The 20,917-nt window shown below is 42.1% G+C and overlaps 1 protein-coding gene across 1 annotated transcript; it reads left to right on the forward strand.

Annotated features, from left to right (window-relative positions):
- Positions 1–226: 226 nt before the first annotated feature.
- st8sia4 (ST8 alpha-N-acetyl-neuraminide alpha-2,8-sialyltransferase 4) lies at positions 227–17,861 on the forward strand. The gene is made up of 5 exons (XM_038971312.1): positions 227–460; positions 4,636–4,767; positions 8,785–9,042; positions 10,758–11,051; positions 15,638–17,861. The coding sequence occupies exons 1-5, from the start codon at positions 348–350 to the stop codon at positions 15,915–15,917; spliced, it is 1,077 nt and encodes a 358-aa protein (XP_038827240.1). The 5' UTR covers positions 227–347; the 3' UTR covers positions 15,918–17,861.
- The last annotated feature ends 3,056 nt before the right edge of the window (positions 17,862–20,917 follow it).

Raw genomic sequence — 20,917 nt, forward strand, 5'->3', positions numbered from 1 at the left:
ACTCAGCGTCTACCGGTCTTTCTATCTGTTAAATGTTACGTCTGGCCAAGCTCACTGTGCTATAGATCTCTAACGTAACTTCAAAGTGAAAGTTCACGCCCTTCCCTATAACCATTGGTTTAGAGAACCACGAATATTTGTATGGGCAAAACGGAGTGAGATGATTGGCTACGTTGCCTTTCCATCACAAAGATGGACTTCATACGATGGATATGGTGTAGTTGCTGTAAGTCATGGTAATGCGCGCAGCAGAAGGAGACAAGCGCTTCGGAAGGGGGACAAATCTAACCAATAAAGGATTTTAAAGGGGAATCTATCGCTAAGGATTCTGTCACTCACTCTGCGAGATGCGTCTCTCACGGAAACGCTGGACTATTTGCACAATAAGCATCCTGGTGATCTTCTACAAGACGAAAGAAATAACTAGAAGTGAAGAACATCAGGAAGCTCAAGTCACTGGGTATGATACGTTCTTTTGCCATCGATATGGCCAATAGAATAGCTGGAACACGCTTGGGAACACAGGTATTACCATAAGGCGCGCTGCAGAGGCTTTCTACTTTGAGACTTGGTCAATGAATGCATCCTCGTGATACATTTTCGTTTTTAGGACTTTGTTTAGATGTATATTGGTAGATATGTGCCAGTGTCCTGCAATTGGACACCTCTGCCATTGTCCAGCCCATAGCAATTGTATCGGGATGGACGCTTAATTCTCCTTTGTTTGAACTGAACCGGTGAGCACAATGTCAAAACGACACATTAGTGCTGATATTCAGTATTTTGTAGTTATTTAATTGGCTGGTATCATATTCACTGTGGCATGTGAGTGGATTCTTCAGAGATTTTACACATTTCTCTCTGAATGCTACAGAGTCGATGAGGCATGCTGACGGACTGCCTCCTTCAGAGCCTCAGTCACACACATTGGGACAAAATCTCATTATACAGAGAAATATAGTTTTTTAGTTGATAGGATTTCACTTTGTTCAAAATACTGGAATGCAAACAAAATCAATCAAATCTTATGCGTTACAACATTGTGTGTGTGTGTGTGTGAACCCTCAAGACTCAATCACTAGTTTAAGGATACCATATTTGGGAGTCTGAGTACAGGTGAAGGTTGCCATGTACCTCAAGTCCTCCACTGAGTTGTGCGCAGACTAGAGTTTTTTTTTTTTTTTTAAATGAACCTCTGACTCTTTCCAGTCACTATGCGTTGATACTTCAAAAATGTACATTCTTAAACTCTTATTGTGTACCTAGGTTTGTCCTTTGTTGTTGCGTGCCTTTCTTTGTTTGCTGAAATCCATACTTTTTAATAAAACATTCATCAAATACAACCACTGACTGTTTCGTCATTGCTGTTCCTCTAAGAGGGCGACGAGGCGTGAATCCGCATGTCCCCTTTGAATCTCAACAAGGAAACAGTCGGTGGTTGTGCCTGAGATGAGAAGGGTGTAATTGCGGATCGCAATTAGGGGTGTTTTCTGATATACTGTAGGCGTTACTTGATTTCAAGTTACACGCCATTGATGCTTGCCATTGGTCCTTGGCCGTTTCTTTTGCGTCGGGACAAGAGTTCTTGACAACTGTAGCATTGTAGCTAAGCATAACCCTTTTGCTAACCTTAACCTCAGCCTCCTATCCAGCCAAGTTAATTATTCTAACCTGCCACGTTAATTATTCTAACCTGGCACTTTAGTTATCCTAACCTGCTATGTCAACACAACTAACACAACGTGCCATTAGAACACAGGAGTGATGGTTGCTGATAATGGGCCTCTACGGCTATGTAGATATTCCATAAAAAATCTGCTGTTTCCAGCTACAATAGTCATTTACAACATTAACAATGTCTACACTGTATTCCTGATCAATTTGATGTTATTTTAATGGACAAAAAATGTGCTTTTCTTTCAAAAACAAGGACATTTCTAAATGACCCCAAACTTTTGAACGGTGGTATACATAATAACTTTTGAACAGTTGTGTGTGTGTGTGTGTGTGTGTGTATATATGTATGTATGTATGTATGGAGAATATACTATATATATATGGTGTGTATGGAGAATATATGAATAGAAAATGTGTGTCCAGCAGTAGTTATATAGGATGAACCTTGACTAGAAAACAGTATATACTGTACATATAAAGTGGATAAAACAGTATGTAAACATTATTAAAGTGACCAGTATTCAGTGACTCTATGTACATAGGGCAGCAGTCTCCACTGCAGCCACGTCAATGTGAATGGGGGTGTGCTCTCTCTGCAGTCTCCTGTAGTCCACGATCAGCTCCTTCGTTTTGTTGACGTTGATGGAGAGGTTATTTTCCTGGCACCACTCCGCCAGGGCTTTCACCTCCCTGTAGGCTGTCTTGTTATTGTTAGTAATCAGTAACCTACCTTCACCTCTTGGGGTCGGCCCATCAGGAAGTCCAGGACCCAGTTCCACAGGGCGGGGCTCAGACCCAGGGCCACGAGATTAGTGTTGAGCTTTGATGGCACTATGGTGTTGAAGGGTGAGCTATAGTCAATGAACAGCATTATTACATAGGTATTTCTCTTGTCCTTGTGGGATAGGTCAGTGTGCAGTGCAATGGCGATTGCGTCGTCCGTGGATCTGTTGGGGCGATATGTGCATTGTAGTTGGTCTAGGATATCAGGTAAGGTGGAGGTGATATGGTCCTTAACTAGCCTCTCAAAGCACTTCATGATGACAGAAGTGAGTTCTAGTCATTTAGTTCAATTACCTTCGCTTTCTTTGGTACAGGAACAATGGTGGACATCTTGAAGCAAGTGGGGACAGCAAACTGGGATAGGGAGAGATTGAATATGTCCGTAAACACTCTAGCCAGCTGGTCTGCGCTCTGAGGACGCAAAAAAAAGGGTATTTACATCTTTACCGGGAACTGAAAATATGTGATTTCTTGTATGAACAAGCCTCAATTGGAGAGCTTCCCATTTATTCCCACTCAGTTAAAGTTAACGCTAAAGGGTTCATTTAAGCTTTATAAAAAAGAAGTGAGGTTTAAATGATTGTAATAATTAGGTTACAATCACCAGTCAGTAGGTAAGTAAGCCGTTTTGTCCGAGCCAGAACGGCACACAATCACCAGTCAGTAGGATGATACTATCAAAGAAAGGATGTGCTTTGTTTCAGTTTTTATACGACTGGACTGAAGACAGGAAGGTTGTCTCTGTCTCTCGGTGTGTGTGTGTGTGTGTGTGTGTGTGTGTGTGTGTGTGTGTGTGTGTGTGTGTGTGTGTGTGTGTGTGTGTGTGTGTGTGTGTGTGTGTGTGTGTGTGTGTGTGTGTGTGTGTGTGTCTGTGTGTCTGTGTGTCTGTGTGTGTGTGTCTGTGTGTGTGTGTGTGTGTGCGCCCGCCACTGAGCAGTAGACTGAGCCTACGCAAGAGACCTGCGGTTCCCTTTTTCTCCAATCTAAGCAGGAAGTCTCAGACGAAAACAACAACCCATCTATCAACTGATGTTGTCATATCCGTTCATGAGAGTTAAGACTGTTCAAAATGTAATTAGTATTACAAGGATTTAGAAAAACTATAGATTATTGTCTCTTGAACCACCACTGCAGCTAGCTTGAAAGGTTACACATTTGAATATCCAAGCTGTTTTTGTTTTAAGCCAAACAATTAGTTTAATCGGGTTGCAACAACAAATAGGAAGTAACTTCAGTGGCCGTTATGCGTGTGAACAACTAAGTCCCAACAGTAGGGTATTTTCCATTGTGTCCACTTATATCTGTTGAAGATCATAAGTTCACACACAACCGTGCCTCATTGATCCCAGGCAACCCTGGCAGATGCTGTGAGTCATATACAATTTGAGAATGTCTGGGGCTCGAGGCTTTGTTCACTGGGGTAACCATGCATAGACATGTTAGGGTAGGGGAATGGACTGGGAGTAGCTCTTTCAGAAAAGTACAAGTATTCTTGTGAATGGTGCTTCACCCTAATCACACAGACATACGTGTTAAAGATATTAGTACACTTGTTTTTGGAAGACTCTGAGAGCTGTCATGACTTCCTGTGTAGAGCACGTCTCTAAATATAAAGGAAGTTACATAAATAACCTTCCCAAAATCAACTGTCCTTGCCAAGAGTAGGTGTAGCCCAAGCAAGGACAATAGACCTTTATGAGAGACTGTACAGTGTGATGGATGAAAAACAATGGCAAATTGGCAGTGGGTTCAAGGTGTCTCTCACAGAAAACAAAAGAGCTTTCATATTAAGGACAAAAGACTGGATGCGCATGGAACTCAGGGTGTACTGCTGTACAAATCAAGCCCTCTTTTCTAGTCCACTATCTCTCTAGTACCTTTTTCTGCCATTCATTCCAATGTAATTACCGGTGCAATCACCTCAATGAGAAATCATATCACATTAAAACAAAGAACCTGGACACGTGTGTGTGTGTGTGTGCGTGTGTGTGTGTGTGTGTGTGTGTGTGTGTGTGTGTGTGTGTGTGTGTGTGTGTGTGTGTGTGTGTGTGTGTGTGTGTGTGTGTGTGTGTGTGTGTGTGTGTGTGTGTGTCAAGGATCAAGTACTCGTTCATGTGTGGGGACGGGACATTGGACAATAAAGTTGTTTTTTTTCTATAATTTTTTTCATTTCAGTGACAGTGAACTCGGCACTTCAAGACTTATGGTCAATAGTTCGGAGAAAAGCAGCAGGAGTGGTGTGCCTTCCTTTTTCCAGCACTCAGTCGAAGGATGGCGGGTCAATTCGTCACTAGTTCTCATGATAAGGTGAGTCACCACTTGTCCAATTATTGATATTGGATTAGAAGAGGCTTGAATTGACACAATGGAGGTCTTCTCTACACCACCAGCCCCAAAAGCACACATTGTCTGAGGATTACTAACCTCATCCACCACCATTGTACAACAGCACCCAGCGATATGGGTTGCGTCCAAAATGGCACCCTATTCCCTACATAGTGCACTACTTTTTTTTACCAGAGCCCTATAAGCCCCTGGTCAAAAGTAGTGCACTGTATAGGGAATAGAGTGCCATTTGGGATGCAAGGATACAGTAGGAAACCACTGGAGACTATGAGGAGGATGAATCATTGTCAGGGTCAACATTAACTCAAGCTCATTGCTTTGGTGACACAGTTCAACCACAGTGTCAACACATTCGTAGATCTAATTTGACTGCATTTAATGACATAAGAATCTATACCCGAAGGTCGTTCCTTTTCATTACAAACACTCTTGTCAATAAGTCTATATTACTTATGTACTACTTCTGAAGAAGTCTGTGTGCTATTTCTATACATGATATAGTTGTTATACTCTTACAACACTGTTGTATTATACAGTAACTTTGGAGAGTTTGTCATTGCAGAGGTTGTCTTCCTTTTTAGCCACCGACTGGGGTCAGTCGTGTCTGACTAGGCCCACCCAGTGGGGAGCCAAGTCCACCCAATCAGATTTGTTTTACTTGTCAGTGTTCCAAACAGGATTTTTTGGGGGGTCTTTTTACCTAAACATGCAAACACCGTCAGATAGAATTTTATAGCAAACAAGTGCACTGGGTTAGTCAGATTTGATGAAATATAACATAAAAGGTGAACTGGGATGACATTCACTCTCACGGGATGTGTTGCCAAAAATAACTAACTGAAAGCCACACCCCTAATAAGCTATGAATAGGACTGCATTGAGGCATCTGTCACTGTGTTTCTATGGCTATATGCATCATGCTACAGTTTACTTAATTTGTTCATTTAGCAAACAAGACAGCTCATAATCCAGTGCCTTTATCACAGCCAACACACCGTTATTTTAGCTTTAATTTTCTCTCAGCCTCATGGCAAAATGTGTAGAATAGCATGAGATTAGCTATGAAACTGAAACTTTGCCCTATTGCAAAATGTCTATAATTGAAGGAAGTTAGCTTCAAGCCCACCCACCAGCTAATTTCAAGCTCCGTCACTGCGTACGCGCTTAATTTGCGGTGAGACAACTTTTCTTTTTATTGGGCAAATGTGCCTTCCGTGCCTAAGAATAGCAGCCTGCCCCTCTGTCTCTGTGTCTAGGGAATCGTCGACGTCGGACTGCAATAGAACACATAGCCCTCTGAGACAGCAAAAAAAAGAGACAGAAAACGGCAAAACTCTCATTACTGTATGACATAAGAGGCTTTTTGCCCATTTAGCCGAGCCTTTGTTCTGGGACTTATTTCCGTGCTTCTTTTTTTCCCCCCATGCAGCATATTGTAATTACAAAGCCAATCAAGATATTGCTATTTGACTCGCTGTGAAAAATGTAGGCCATTTTTGCTCATTTATCTTCTTGTTTTTTTTTTCTGACCCACCTAATGTTTCAAACTTTGCAGCAGGTTGACTGGAACACATTGCACCAGCATTTTAGGGTGTTTGATATACTATGGTTTATTTCTTTCTTCATCATCTTGCTTAGCTTTAGACGTTTTTGAGACACCATACTGTTTGTCGCTGTCATGTCGGATACATGCTTACATCTGTCACAACAGGAGGCCTGTAATGAATCAAAACAGAGCACCCCCCCCCCCCCATTAAGATTTCATCATTAACAACCAGAGAACTGTGACATATTTTCATCAAATATAGAACAGAGGTATGTAGCTGTCATCCCACAACATCAAAAGAACTGAATCAATCACTGTCAACAGACAATGGAACTTTGGAGAGGTTGCAAACACTGTCTAAACCCTTATCAGGTGCTGAAGCCAACTCTTCTATCATTGCCATGTCATGTAGAAGAGCACCACATACAGTAGGCCTTCTTGGACAAGTCTATCATAGAGTAGGCCTATGGGACAAGTCTATCATACAGTAGGCCTATGGGACAAGTCTATCATACAGTAGGCCTATGGGACAAGTCTATCATACAGTAGGCCTATGGGACAAGTCGGTCATACAGTAGGCCTATGGGACAAGTCGGTCATACAGTAGGCCTATGGGACACGTCTGTCATACAGTAGGCCTATGGGACAAGTCTGTCATACAGTAGGCCTTCTTGGACACGTCTATCATACAGTAGGCCTTCTTGGACACGTCTATCATACAGTAGGCCTATGGGACAAGTCTGTCATACAGTAGGCCTATGGGACAAGTCTATCATACAGTAGGCCTATGGGGCAAGTCTATCATACAGTAGGCCTATGGGACACGTCTGTCATACAGTAGGCCTATGGGACAAGTCTGTCATACAGTAGGCCTATGGGACAAGTCTATCATACAGTAGGCCTATGGGACAAGTCTGTCATACAGTAGGCCTTCTTGGACACGTCTATCATACAGTAGGCCTTCTTGGACACGTCTATCATACAGTAGGCCTTCTTGGACACGTCTATCATACAGTAGGCCTTCTTGGACACGTCTATCATACAGTAGGCCTATGGGACAAGTCTATCATACAGTAGGACTATGGGACAAGTCTATCATACAGTAGGCCTATGGGACAAGTCTATCATACAGTAGGCCTATGGGACAAGTCTATCATACAGTAGGCCTATGGGACAAGTCTATCATACAGTAGGCCTATGGGACAAGTCTGTCATACAGTAGGCCTTCTTGGACACGTCTATCATACAGTAGGCCTATGGGACAAGTCTATCATACAGTAGGCCTATGGGACAAGTCTGTCATACAGTAGGCCTATGGGACAAGTCTGTCATACAGTAGGCCTATGGGACAAGTCTATCATACAGTAGGCCTATGGGACAAGTCTATCATACAGTAGGTCTATGGGACAAGTCTATCATACAGTAGGCCTATGGGACAAGTCTGTCATACAGTAGGCCTATGGGACAAGTCTATCATACAGTAGGCCTTATTGGACAAGTCTATCATACAGTAGGCCTTCTTGGACAAGTCTATCATACAGTAGGACTATTGGACATGTCTATCATACAGTAGGCCTATGGGACATGTCTATCATACAGAGGGGCTATGGGACAAGTCTATCATACAGAGGGGCTATGGTACAAGTCTATCATACAGAGGGGCTATGGGACAAGTCTATCATACAGTGGGCCTATGGGACATGTCTATCATACAGAAGGGCTATGGGACATGTCTATCATACAGAGGGGCTATGGGACATGTCTATCATACAGAAGGGCTATGGGACAAGTCTATCATACAGAAGGGCTATGGGACATGTCTATCATACAGAGGGGCTATGGGACATGTTTATCATACAGAGGGGCTATGGGACAAGTCTATCATACAGAAGGGCTATGGGACAAGTCTATCATACAGAGGGGCTATGGGACAAGTCTATCATACAGAAGGGCTATGGGACATGTCTATCATACAGAGGGGCTATGGGACAAGTCTATCATACAGTGGGCCTATGGGACATGTCTATCATACAGAGGGGCTATGGGACATGTCTATCATACAGTGGGCCTATGGGACATGTCTATCATACAGAGGGGCTATGGGACATGTCTATCATACAGTGGGCCTATGGGACATGTCTATCATACAGTGGGCCTATGGGACATGTCTATCATACAGAGGGGCTATGGGATAAGGGTATCTTAAGCCCAAACCTCGACCCAAAAGCCCTTTCAATGGAGAAACCCATTAGGCCGGTTTCCGAGACACAGAATAATCCTGGTTCTGGACTAAAAAGCCCTTTTAATGGAGGTTCTCCATTGTGAATGCTTTTCAGTCTGGTACTTCTCTTAATCTGTCTGTGGGAAATCATGCAGGAATTAAGAGTTGATTTACATCACTACAGTACACTTCTCTTCTGACTAACATACAGGAAGGATGTCCTGCGTTTCCTGGATGCTGAGAGGGACGTTTCGGTTGTGAAGAGCAGTTTCAAACCAGGCGACACTATCCACTACGTCCTCGACAGACGCCGGACGCTCAACGTCTCCCACACGCTTCACAGCCTGCTACCGGACGTCTCTCCACTCAAAAACAAGCGCTTCAGAACGTGCGCGGTGGTGGGCAATTCCGGTGTGCTTCTCAACAGCGGATGTGGCAAGGAAATCGACAGCCATGACTTTGTCATACGGTACTGCTGCTGCCTTTTCTAAAAGGATAGTTCACTCAAACACTTTTTTCTGTTCATATTCTGTATGTCAGCGTTGAAGTTTCAAGCTCCACAAACTGGTGATGCATTTTGAATCATAAGATAGGATCCCTTTAAGGCTACCATGTCTGGTCTAGGACTTCTTAACGCATAGACATTCTCTGACACTCTTATTTTATTTATTTATTTTACCTTTATTTAACTAGGCAAGTCAGTTAAGAACAAATTCTTATTTTCAATGACAGCCTAGGAACGAGTGGGTTAACTGCCTCATTCAGGAGCAGAACGACAGATTTGTACCTTGTCAGCTCGGAGATTTGAACTTGCAACCTTTCGGTTACTAGCCCAACGCTCTAACCAATAGGATACCCTGCCTATGAGAGAAGGTTGGATCTTTTTGCCCGGGCAAAAAAGCCATAATACAGTTTCCCTCCACTGTCATTAGCCCGTGGTTAACACCTCCAGAACATATATATGTTCATAGAAAACACTCAAGGTAATGACAATATTAGCTGTCATTATCTGATGGATAGAAGTCACATATTGAATCACTTAAGGAGACTGGCTCTTAGCCAGAAGCTTGGTCAATTTATTCCCCCGTCTGCATTTAATGAGGGGTTCTTGGGTTTATGTGCCCATGCGGGCCACATTAAATTAAATCAGAAAAATAGCATCACTCTTCTCTTGTCTAGTGTTTGGGTTTGCCTCCAGCTTAGTGATACTTACATAAAAAATGACTAGATGATACAAATTTAAATTACCTGAGTATTTATAACAGTTAGGTTCATATGTCATATTGCGTGACATGACATCGATAAGAAGATTGTTATGATTCATAAATGGCTGTTGTGAATATTAAATAGACAAAGCCAGAAGCACATACTGTTAGTGTGGATCAAAGATGCTACTTCTGAATAGCCTGACTCATGATGCGATACCACAACCTGTTGTGGGAGAAAAGCACAGTAAAGAGGAAGGAAATACCTTCCACCAATATTTCCATTGTGCCATCAGCCCAGTTCAGACATAATGATGTCATCCCAAATGGAGCCCTATCCTTGACAGTGCCCTACCAAGCAAAAAGGCAGAAACTGCTCAATTGGTCTAAAATGAGTTAATGTCATTTTTGCTATATTAAATACATGCTTAATCATGTGGACAAGTATCCTGCCTCTATTGTGTTTTGGAGAAAATGGGGGTCATGTTAGCAGTAACTGCATAAAGTTACTGTGAAACCAAGGTAAATTAAAGCATTTTTTTCTCAGTTCCACATTCTGAGCAGTTACTGTCTTTTTGCTTGGTAGGGCAGTAACAGTAGTGCACTACTTTTGACCAGGGCCCAAAGCTATTGTCTGCAGAGTAATTGAGTGGTGTTGTATGTACAATCCTAGCCTCTCTAGAACATTGCTCTTCATTCCTGGTCCTGGAAAGCTACAGGGTGTACACAAGGTTTTGTTTCAGCCCAGCACTAACACACCTGATATAACTAATCTAAGGTTAGCGTGTAAGTGCAGGGCTGGGACAAAACCTAGCATTAACACTTAGCTTCTCCAGGACCCAGGAGTGAAGACTCTGAAGTTTGACCGCCCTTACAAAGAAAAACATTTATTCTCCCCCTCTTTAAGATTATTGGTATTGTGAAAGAGCAACGCTGTTCGAGGTTGTACCCTTTCTCAAATGACTCGTTGTTGATTTAGCTGTAACCTGCCGCCGCTGTCCGAGTTCGCCGAGGACGTGGGGCTGCGGTCCGACTTCACCACCATGAACCCCTCTGTCATCCAGAGGGCGTATGGTGGCCTGAAGAACGTCACGGACACGGAGAGGTTCGTCGAGCGCCTGCGGGGGCTCAACGACAGCGTTCTGTGGATCCCGGCCTTCATGGTGAAGGGAGGAGAGAGGCACGTAGAGAGCGTCAACGAGCTAATCGTCAAGAGGAAACTGAGGGTGAGGACGGCCTACCCGTCACTGAGACTCATCCACGTGGTGAGAGGGTGAGTTTAGATTTGCCACACGTGTACTACACTACCGGTCAAAAGTTTTAGAACACCTTCTCATTCCAGGGTTTTTCTTTATTTTTACTATTTTCTACATTGTAGAATAATAGTGAAGACATCAAAACTATGAAATAACACACATGGAATCATGTCGTAACCCAAAAACTTTTAGGTTTTCTAAAACTTTTGACCGGTAGTGTATATGCATGCACACATTGACACACATTCTCACATACGGTATACATTACAGTATGTTCACACACACACACACACACACAAACACACAGTCAGGTAGCTGTTTATAAAGAGTTGTGGGCCATTAAATGCTTGCCTATTATGCAATTGGTTGCATCTTACAGCTCAGTATAAAGTAAGCCATGCACACCCTATTCCCTGGTCAAAACTAGTGCACTATGTAAGGAATAGGGGACCAGCCCTGGTCTAAAGTAGTGCACTATGTAGGGAATAAGGGACTATATGGGAAGAACCCTAGAGGTCTGAGATCTGAGGTCTGGAGGTCTAATGCGTCATGTGTGTCATTAATTGCAAATTATGTTGGGAGAGAACCATTTTAAATTGTTGCCTGATCCCAGGTCTGTTTGTGCTGTATTACAAAAACACCTATGGTCACTGTCACATGTTGTCGTGACAGTTGGCAAGACGGCACAAACAGATTGTAGACCAGACTAGACTGAAGTACTGCCTCTCTAAACCATTTACATTATTTTTACACCTAGAGATAGACCAGTGATGTCATTCTCTGTTTGTTTTTATCTCATTGGAACCCACATTTTTCCAAAGGGAAATATCAATGAATTTCAATCTGGTGTCCAAACCCCATGAATCTGGTGTCCAAACCCCATGAATCTGGTGTCCAAATCCCCATGAATCTGGTGTCCAAATCCCCATGACTCTGGTGTCCAAATCCCCATGAATCTGGTGTCCAAATCCCCATGAATCTGGTGTCCAAATCCCCATGACTCTGGTGTCCAAATCCCCATGACTCTGGTGTCCAAACCCCATGAATCTGGTGTCCAAACCCCATGAATCTGGTGTCCAAATCCCCATGAATCTGGTGTCCAAATCCCCATGACTCTGGTGTCCAAATCCCCATGAATCTGGTGTCCAAATCCCCATGAATCTGGTGTCCAAATCCCCATGAATCTGGTGTCCAAATCCCCATGAATCTGGTGTCCAAATCCCCATGAATCTGTTGTCCACATCCCCATTAATCTGAGTGTCCAAATCCCCATGAATCTGAATGTCCAAATCCCCATGAATCTGGTGTCCAAGTCCCCATGAATCTGGTGTCCAAATCCCCATGAATCTGGTGTCCAAATCCCCATGAATCTGGTGTCCAAACCCCATGAATCTGGTGTCTAAACCCCATGAATCTGGTGTCTAAACCCCATGAATCTGGTGTCTAAACCCCATGAATCTGGTGTCTAAACCCCATGAATCTGGTGTCTAAACCCCATGAATCTGGTGTCTAAACCCCATGAATCTGGCCGTACTGCCCAGAAAGGGAGGCTGCGTCCTAAATGGCACCTTATTCCCTATATAGTGCACTACTTTTGTGACTACATAGCAACTGCCCACCAATGCTGACATCCAGCATCAAAGGGGGTGTAGAGCTAGGAGGAGCTACCTGCGGTGACCTCTAAAGGGGGCATGGAGCTAGGAGCTAGCTACCTGGGGTGACCTCTAAAGGGGGCATGGAGCTAGCTACCTGCGGTGCGTCATGTTAGTGTGCCCTACTTCACGCAGCATGGTAAAGTAACCGGACAACCCGCCGATCACATCTCCCCACACCACAATCAGCATACCATTCCACATGCCTTCTCAGCAGGCTACATTTTCATCTGTGCTCATGTCTTCATACGCAGATAGATTGCTAGGTATAAGACAATGTCAAATATGATTGGCTTCAATTCAATTCCAATTTAGAACTCTGCGAGCCGTGGAGGAAAGGATAGAGGCAGTGAAAGAAGTGATGAGAAAAACGTCTTTGAAAGGAGAAATTGTGTGAGATCTTATTATGGAAAAACGTCTTTGAAAGGAAAAAGCGTGTGAGACCTTATTATGGAAAAACGTCTTTGAAAGGAGAACGTGTGTGAGACCTTATTATGGAAAAACGTCTTTGAAAGGAGAACGTGTGTGAGACCTTATTATGGAAAAACGTCTTTGAAAGGAGAACGTGTGTGAGACCTTATTATGGAAAAACGTCTTTGAAAGGAGAACGTGTGTGAGATCTTATTTTGAAACGTTGTTATTATCACGAACATACGGTTTATGAGCTCGAGCTTCTCCGTAGGAGTTAAAGAGAGGGTCATTGTGACGGTTGTCATTTCCCCCCAGGACAAATTCACAGCAATGTATTAATTGTCCAATTGACTGGTTGATTAGTTAATTGTTTTGTGGGTTGATCGTTAGCCGTGCAGAGTTCCCCCAGGGGCACGGGTTGTGACTGTCTGATTTTATGGGCACATTCGATGTCCTTGTGAGTTGCCATAGCAGCCAAGCACTGTGTTCTTTCTGTTCTGCCGTTCTGCTGCCCTGCCTCGCTGCTAAATATAGTTTGGTTGAAGGAGGGACATGGCTAACAGGTCCATGGGACAGACCTATCTAAGTAGTCTTCATTTGAAGGCCCAACCTGTGATAGGTACAGCCATTTTTGATTGTTTAAATTAATGATATATATACTATGTGTATATACACTGAGTGATTCAAGAAGAATATTACTTATAGCTTTTTATAGTTCAATTGTGTCTATCATGACACAAAACAATAAGGTTATTTTTCTCAATTGTCTATGTAAACAAATAATGTGTATAGCTTCAAAATGTGGTTTAAACTATCATGTTGACCTCATGGACTGTCAGTCCTTGTATCCATGAAATGGAGAGTGGTTACATTTCTCAAGCCCCATCTCCCGGCTTTATAGCAAAACAAGTCTATAGCAGACTGCCGTTGACTGAAAAAAACAGATTGTGGCTTAAAGTAAAACAACTATATACGTTTAGGACGGCACTGGCCTTTATAATTACCATTATCTGTGATAATTTGGGTGGGATCAAGTGTTAGCCACTCAGATAGCACACAAACCTCAACGTAGGTACGACCTGTACAGGATACATCAGGAAAACAAACCTCAAGGTAGGTACGACCTGTACAGGATACATCAGGAAAACAAACCTCAACGTAGGTACGACCTGTACAGGATACATCAGGAAAACAAACCTCAACGTAGGTACGACCTGTACAGGATACATCAGGAAAACAAACCTCAACGTAGGTACGACCTGTACAGGATACATCAGGAAAACAAACCTCAACGTAGGTACGACCTGTACAGGATACATCAGGAAAACAAACCTCAACGTAGGTACGACCTGTACAGGATACCACAGGAAAACAAACCTCAACGTAGGTACGACCTGTACAGGATACATCAGGAAAACAAACCTCAACGTAGGTACGACCTGTACAGGATACATCAGGAAAACAAACCTCAACGTAGGTATGACCTGTACAGGATACATCAGGAAAACAAACCTCAACGTAGGTACGACCTGTACAGGATACATCAGGAAAACAAACCTCAACGTAGGTACGACCTGTACAGGATACATCAGGAAAACAAACCTCAACGTAGGTACGACCTGTACAGGATACATCAGGAAAACAAACCTCAACGTAGGTACGACCTGTACAGGATACATCAGGAAAACAAACCTCAACGTAGGTACGACCTGTACAGGATACATCAGGAAAATGTTGTTTTGACATCTGTTAAACATTGGCAAGCGTATTGACGATGTATTTCAAATGTCTACGTTCTAAAATCTATTCTAATATCTCTGGGATGTCTTTCCAATGTGCAAACGCTCTCCACGTTACATATGTCAGCTGAGCCAGACGTGTACATGTTTACTGGGCACTGACCCACTGCAAATCCTGTATACTTCAGGCTCAATATTCAGTTAACTGGACAGTGCATTGTGTTATTGTAAAAATATCAAATGCAGAGGCAAATAATAATCTAGGTAAGTCGGTTTATTTGGTCTATAGTAATAAGGACTTGGATTTGTTTCCCCAGCATGAGAACGTGCAATTTTTTTCATCCAATCCAAATTATCATTCTCCTCGACACACACATCTGTCTTGGGAATTGAAAACTGTCGGTTGTTCTTTAATTCATCAGTCGTTGGGAGTCTCTCTCCAAAAATTTCCCTTTTCTGTTTCGAATCCATTGATGTGTTGAAGCCTCCGAGGATGCAGCCCATAAGCCTTCGGCGTGAATATAACTTGAGTACGGAGGAGCTGTCATTCCATTCAATTAGTAGTCTGAGCTGTTATTCTATCACAAAACAACATTGCCGCCAGCATTATTTAGGCTACTACAGAGAATTGGGGCCGTTTTGAGTGTTTTAGGGAATACGTACCTGGCACTCTGCTGTTGTATTGTGGATTACTAGAGATAATAGCAGTGACATGTTTGTAGCCATCTGTATCAGTGATGGAATCATGTTTACTGTAAGTCTGAGCGAGGCTTAGTAAAACAATTTGTTCTTGTTTTCCAGGTACTGGCTGACAAACAAGATCAATATCAAACGGCCCAGCACCGGATTGTTGATGTACACTTTGGCCACGCGCTTCTGCGACGAGATTCACTTGTATGGATTCTGGCCCTTTCCGCGGGACGCAAATGGAAAAATTGTGAAGTACCATTACTACGACATGCTCAAGTATCGATACTTCTCCAACGCAGGCCCTCACAGGATGCCACTTGAGTTCAAAACGCTGAAAATGCTGCACAGCAAAGGAGCTCTGAAGTTGACGACTTCGAAGTGTGAATCTTAAAGTGCTCTTTGTTTGCGTTGCTAGAAAGCACACAAGGCTGTAAGACTGCTGAGTTGATTATGAATAATTGCAAAAGTAGTAAGTAAAAGTGAGCGTGCCTTTTTTTAAACTAACAATGTAAAGGTACAAAACAAAGAATGTAATTGAAAAATGATTAGTCTATCTAAATGTCAGGTTTGGCATTGTAAGCATCATGGCTGAGAAATCAGGAAATCAATCCTTTGGATGGAGCATCAGAGACGACCAGATTGATTACAATACCATGGATTTCTACATTGGTCATTACAGTAGTTGTCTAGTAGACAGAGCACAAAGACCATCTGCTAAAAGCAGTGGTGGATGCGGTGTATTAGAGATTACCTACTGGGTGTCGACCAATGGTGGCGATTCAACATGCGGAATCGTCAGGAAATGAACAGAAAATGACAGTCCAAGGGGATATTCTGGTCAGAGGCAATAGGACGGCCCCCAGCAAACATTAACCCCATTGGCCCCATGTGGGTATTCGGTGGGCAAGCCCACATCTGCCCGAAATGGCCTAGCCCACAACAAGTCCAACACAGGCTAGTCCACATCAATTCCACATCCGCCCAAAACAAGCTACCTTACACCAGCCCAACACAGGCTACCCCACATCAAGCCCACATCAGCCCATACCAAGCCCACATCAGCCCAACACAGGCCAGCCCAACGCAGGGCTTTCCTACACCAGCCCAACGCAGCCCATACCAGTCCACCTGATCTTGGACACTGCCAATGATGAAGTTTTAAAATAAAAACTTTAATGAGTGTCATGAGAAACTTGTGTTTCTGATGTAATGTAACAAGTTCTCTAAATACCTTTTTAAGGCTTGAAAATGATCAAATGTATGCATTGAGTTGAATTGTAATAAATAAATAATAGATAAATAAATTAACATTTAAATAATAGAATAAACTGATAAATTGGCATAGGACCAATACCATGAGCTCATAATGGGCAGCTGATCCAAAGGGAAGGCTTATTTCAGGCAAAGTGAGGGTTGCCTTCACCAGATATGGGCTACCCGTACTGGGCCACACTGGGCCAATGCCTTGGGAGCCAGCAAAGGTGTATCGGCCCAATGTGGGCAGCCAACATGGGGCCAATATTTTTGCCCACATCATGCCAATGTGGGCATGTTCGCTGAAATGTTCGCTGGGCCACCGCTGGTTTCAACCGTTTTCGTCGTTATGGCGTGTTTTGTCAGTAGGAAAAAGCAGAGAATACAGGTTATGCTCAGTAAATTAGATTTTGGGATATTTAAAAAAAAGAATGTGCCCAGAGAAGTTGATTCCAAAGATCCCATGCCAATTTATTTGCCCTCACTACAAAACAAGGTTATGTTCTTCACAGCTGAACTTTCTAGGAATTAGAAGCCTCAGGGCAAAATTATTTTTATATTTGTCTAGATGTCAGATTAATTTATACATTTTAAATATGTATGCTGTTTCTAAGTGATTCATCTCATGTTATCTGAACACACCTTTTGTAAACTTGCATGTTAAAGGGGAATGGAAACGTACCTCAAGTTAGGCCTTTTTAGATAATTGTTATTAATTTGTATGCATTATTGGACTTTATACAACGGGTGGGTCTAATGCTGAATGCTGATTGATTGAAACCGCATTCCAGTTGGTGTATTTTTCACAAATTATCACCGGTTAAATCTATGACGTTAAAATGCCTATTTACTCTGTTCCATCTGACTGCGCAATCCACTGTCTCATCAGCCCAGCCAGGCAATTTATAAACTTGATCTCCACTATAAAAAGCATCTAGACATTGTCTCACATTTCTTTTAGACTAACATTTAGTTATCAACAAAGGCGATTTGTGTAAACCTCGCTGTCTGTCTCTCCGACATTTGCAACATTGTTTCAGTATTCAAATTCGATCTCCAGCTTGGGAGTCGGTACAAGACAGACAGGCAGCGTTTCTCAGCCAGTCGATATGAATCAGCTGGCATAATTTTCATGGACATATACAAAGAAATGTAAATTGAAAAAAGGTAAAACGAAAGGAAGTGCAGCTAGTTTGCAGTCTTTCCAGCTTCAGTTTGAAGTGATTGTGTTAGCTGTGTTGTTGGCTAGCTCCTCTGAACAACAGTGTCCTGACGAGGGAGCACATTTTCTATGCCAGGTGAAATCGCGCCTCATTTGCTCATTGTTATGGATGTATCCAAATAAATGTCACTAGAAAACAGCGTAAACAAATGCAAATGAAGCTACTTTGTTGTTATTCTGGCTGCACTTTTTGACGTGACTGTAAGTTAGCCGTAGTTGGCTAGCTAGCAAGCAAGGGATAAGAACATTACCAGCCAGTATGGCAATGGAGCATTTAGAACGATTGTCCATAGATAGAGAACAAAAAGACTGAACGACTGGGTCGCGTCTCTAGCAACCGATAGAACGAACAACCAGCCGGCTTGGGTAGCAACCCCTAGATTTGTGTCGGGACTATTTGTGAAAGGATGAAATAGTATGAATAAATTAATCAAAATAATGTTTTTAATGAAAATATGTTAAATCATTATTTGAATATGTTGGTAACCCATTGTATAAAAGTGATAATGCCCTCGAAACCTGTGTTTGGAGGATATATTGAAGAAGTCTCGGGCGTAACAGCACCCGTGCCAATATATCCTCCAAACACTGGCTTCTCGGGCATTATCACTTAAGCAAAGTATTGCACCTTGCGGTGTGGTGCATTGTGAGGTTACAAAGCGGTTGCAGAGCCTCTACAGAGGACCCCCGGGGGAGTATAAATACCCACTAACTGATTCATCTGATCCAGTTAATTAAACGTTACCATTCCCCTTTAAACAGAGCTGAATGTAAACACAGCCTAATACAATTGGAATCAATTGGCCTATGTAGCCACTGCAAGTCTTAAAATGTATAAGAAAAAAGCTGACAGGAAAGATGTGGAGGTATGGAATTTTATGTAAGCCTATGAATTATTCATTAGCAATCAGATCTTTCTGTGATTGTTCTTAGTAACAGGATTGTTCTTAGTAACAGGATTCAACATCAGTCTGTTTCACTGGTGAATCTCTTTCATATCTCACACAGAAGTACCTCTTAGATATTTGATATATTTCAACTGCTGCATGCTCATGCTATCCCGTAGTAACTTCAACTTCCTGTATTTACATAATGTCAAGACAACTGTCCTTTCCCAGTTTCTTTAATAGGCTTGAATGTAATGCATTTATCTCACAATATGGATGATGTCATGCAACTGCTAACGAATGTTCAAAAAGATCTGCCTTGAAGAGCCATTGTATGCTCAAGGAATTCTTAATTACATTTTCTTTACGTACCAATTTGTTTTATTTTTATTTTTATTTTTTTACTCTCAGTATTAAGAAAGTCCAGTTGCTTACAGCTAAAAGATTGTATGTATCTAGGGGCCTATATATGAAAGTCTGGGACCGTTTTCATAAATCTTCCCAGAGAAGTAGTGCTAGTCTGGGACCATGTCCTCTCTGTCCATGTAATGTTATTCTGATCTAAAAGGAAAAACTGATCCTAGATTAGCACTCCTACTCTGAGCTGATTTATGAATACAGGCCCTGGACACCAGTGGAGACTGGAGCCCATCCTCCTAACTTCTCCTTCCACCAGCCTCCACTGTAAGACACCAACTTCTGGTATATAGCATAAATTATGTAAAATGTCCAAAAACTTTGCTTTGTAATGAATAATACTGATGTAATTGGGTATATGGCAGGTAATTTGTAAATGAACCATTGTCAATGACAATGACCTAGATAGAATGTGAAAATGTACATACATGGTAACATTGAATAAGGAAAACAATGAATGTTAATTAATTTATGGTAGGCTAACCATTATAACGAGACATAAGGTTGAATAACTTTCTTCAATACTGCCACAAGCCTTTGAAATGACTGAAATTGTTACGCCTCGTTTGCTTTGTTACACCATGTGTCTGTTTTTGACTGTTCCTAAATCTGTAATTTATACAATTCTTGTTTGATGTTTAATATGTAACACCTGTAGTTTGAGTCAATCCGATCAGGTGCTGAATGTCGTGGTAGATTTTCATCCTTTTTGGTCAAATTTGATACCATTTGTTTTACAGCTTCTTTTTTATGTCAGTTTTCTATGTTTGTGAAAATGCGTTTTAGAAAAGTGAATAAACTTGTAAATTGAAGTAATCATTTGATAGGGTAATTATTCATGGATGTTTAAACATCCATCTAGGGCCCTGTGTTTTGGCTTATCATGTCACATGACCTAGATTTTAAACTTTATTTTAATCCTTTTCAAGAAATTAGAATTACACCAAGAATGAAAGCAATTGACTGAGGATGGTGCTAGACCACCTGACATAAAAAGAAAAGAGGACAGTTTGATGAAAAAGCTTTAAATAAAGGTTCAAATCACAAGGCCATAATAGCAAATGCCTTATACACAAAGATGATAGACACAGTCTGTAACATTACCAGTGTAACCCAGTGTATGTGGGCGTTGCCCTGCCCTTGCCCCGGTTCGAGTCCCTGTTGCAGCTCACTTTCTCCTGCTACACTGATGGCAGTGGTGGGCTCACTCCAGTGGTCTCACGTGGAGTTGGGAAAGCGTGCTCTCTCTCTCTCTCTACGGTTTTGTGGCTTGGTGTGAGGATTCTGCTTGAGAGAAAGGGAATACTGTAACACTGCATTTGTCAGCGTTGCGCTGTCTGTCCTAAGGCCTGTGCTTTTGTGGCAGTCTGTTTGACGCTCGTCTATGCACGGTAGGAGCCACAGTTTGATCCCCCGTTGCAGCTCTCCCTTTCTCAATTACACCAGTAATTTCCATTAGTCAAAATTACACCCAGATTGTAACTAATTTGTTTTAAGGCAATAGCCTAATAACCTGCAACATATTACCTGATTATAAAATAAATTTTAAAAAATGTAGATTCTAATGTTGTTGTTTTTTAAAGGCCCTAATGTAATGTTGGTTTTTATGGA

The sequence above is a fragment of the Salvelinus namaycush genome, chromosome 31 (assembly GCF_016432855.1).
Source record: "Salvelinus namaycush isolate Seneca chromosome 31, SaNama_1.0, whole genome shotgun sequence".
In the NCBI taxonomy this organism is placed as follows: Eukaryota; Metazoa; Chordata; class Actinopteri; order Salmoniformes; family Salmonidae; genus Salvelinus; species Salvelinus namaycush.

Coding starts and splice junctions, on each gene's coding strand:
- st8sia4 (XM_038971312.1), top strand. CDS start 348: ATGCGTCTCTCACGGAAACGCTGGACTATTTGCACAATAAGCATCCTG. Junction 9,043..10,757: donor AGCCATGACTTTGTCATACG/GTACTGCTGCTG, acceptor TTGTTGATTTAG/CTGTAACCTGCCGCCGCTGT. Junction 11,052..15,637: donor CTCATCCACGTGGTGAGAGG/GTGAGTTTAGAT, acceptor CTTGTTTTCCAG/GTACTGGCTGACAAACAAGA.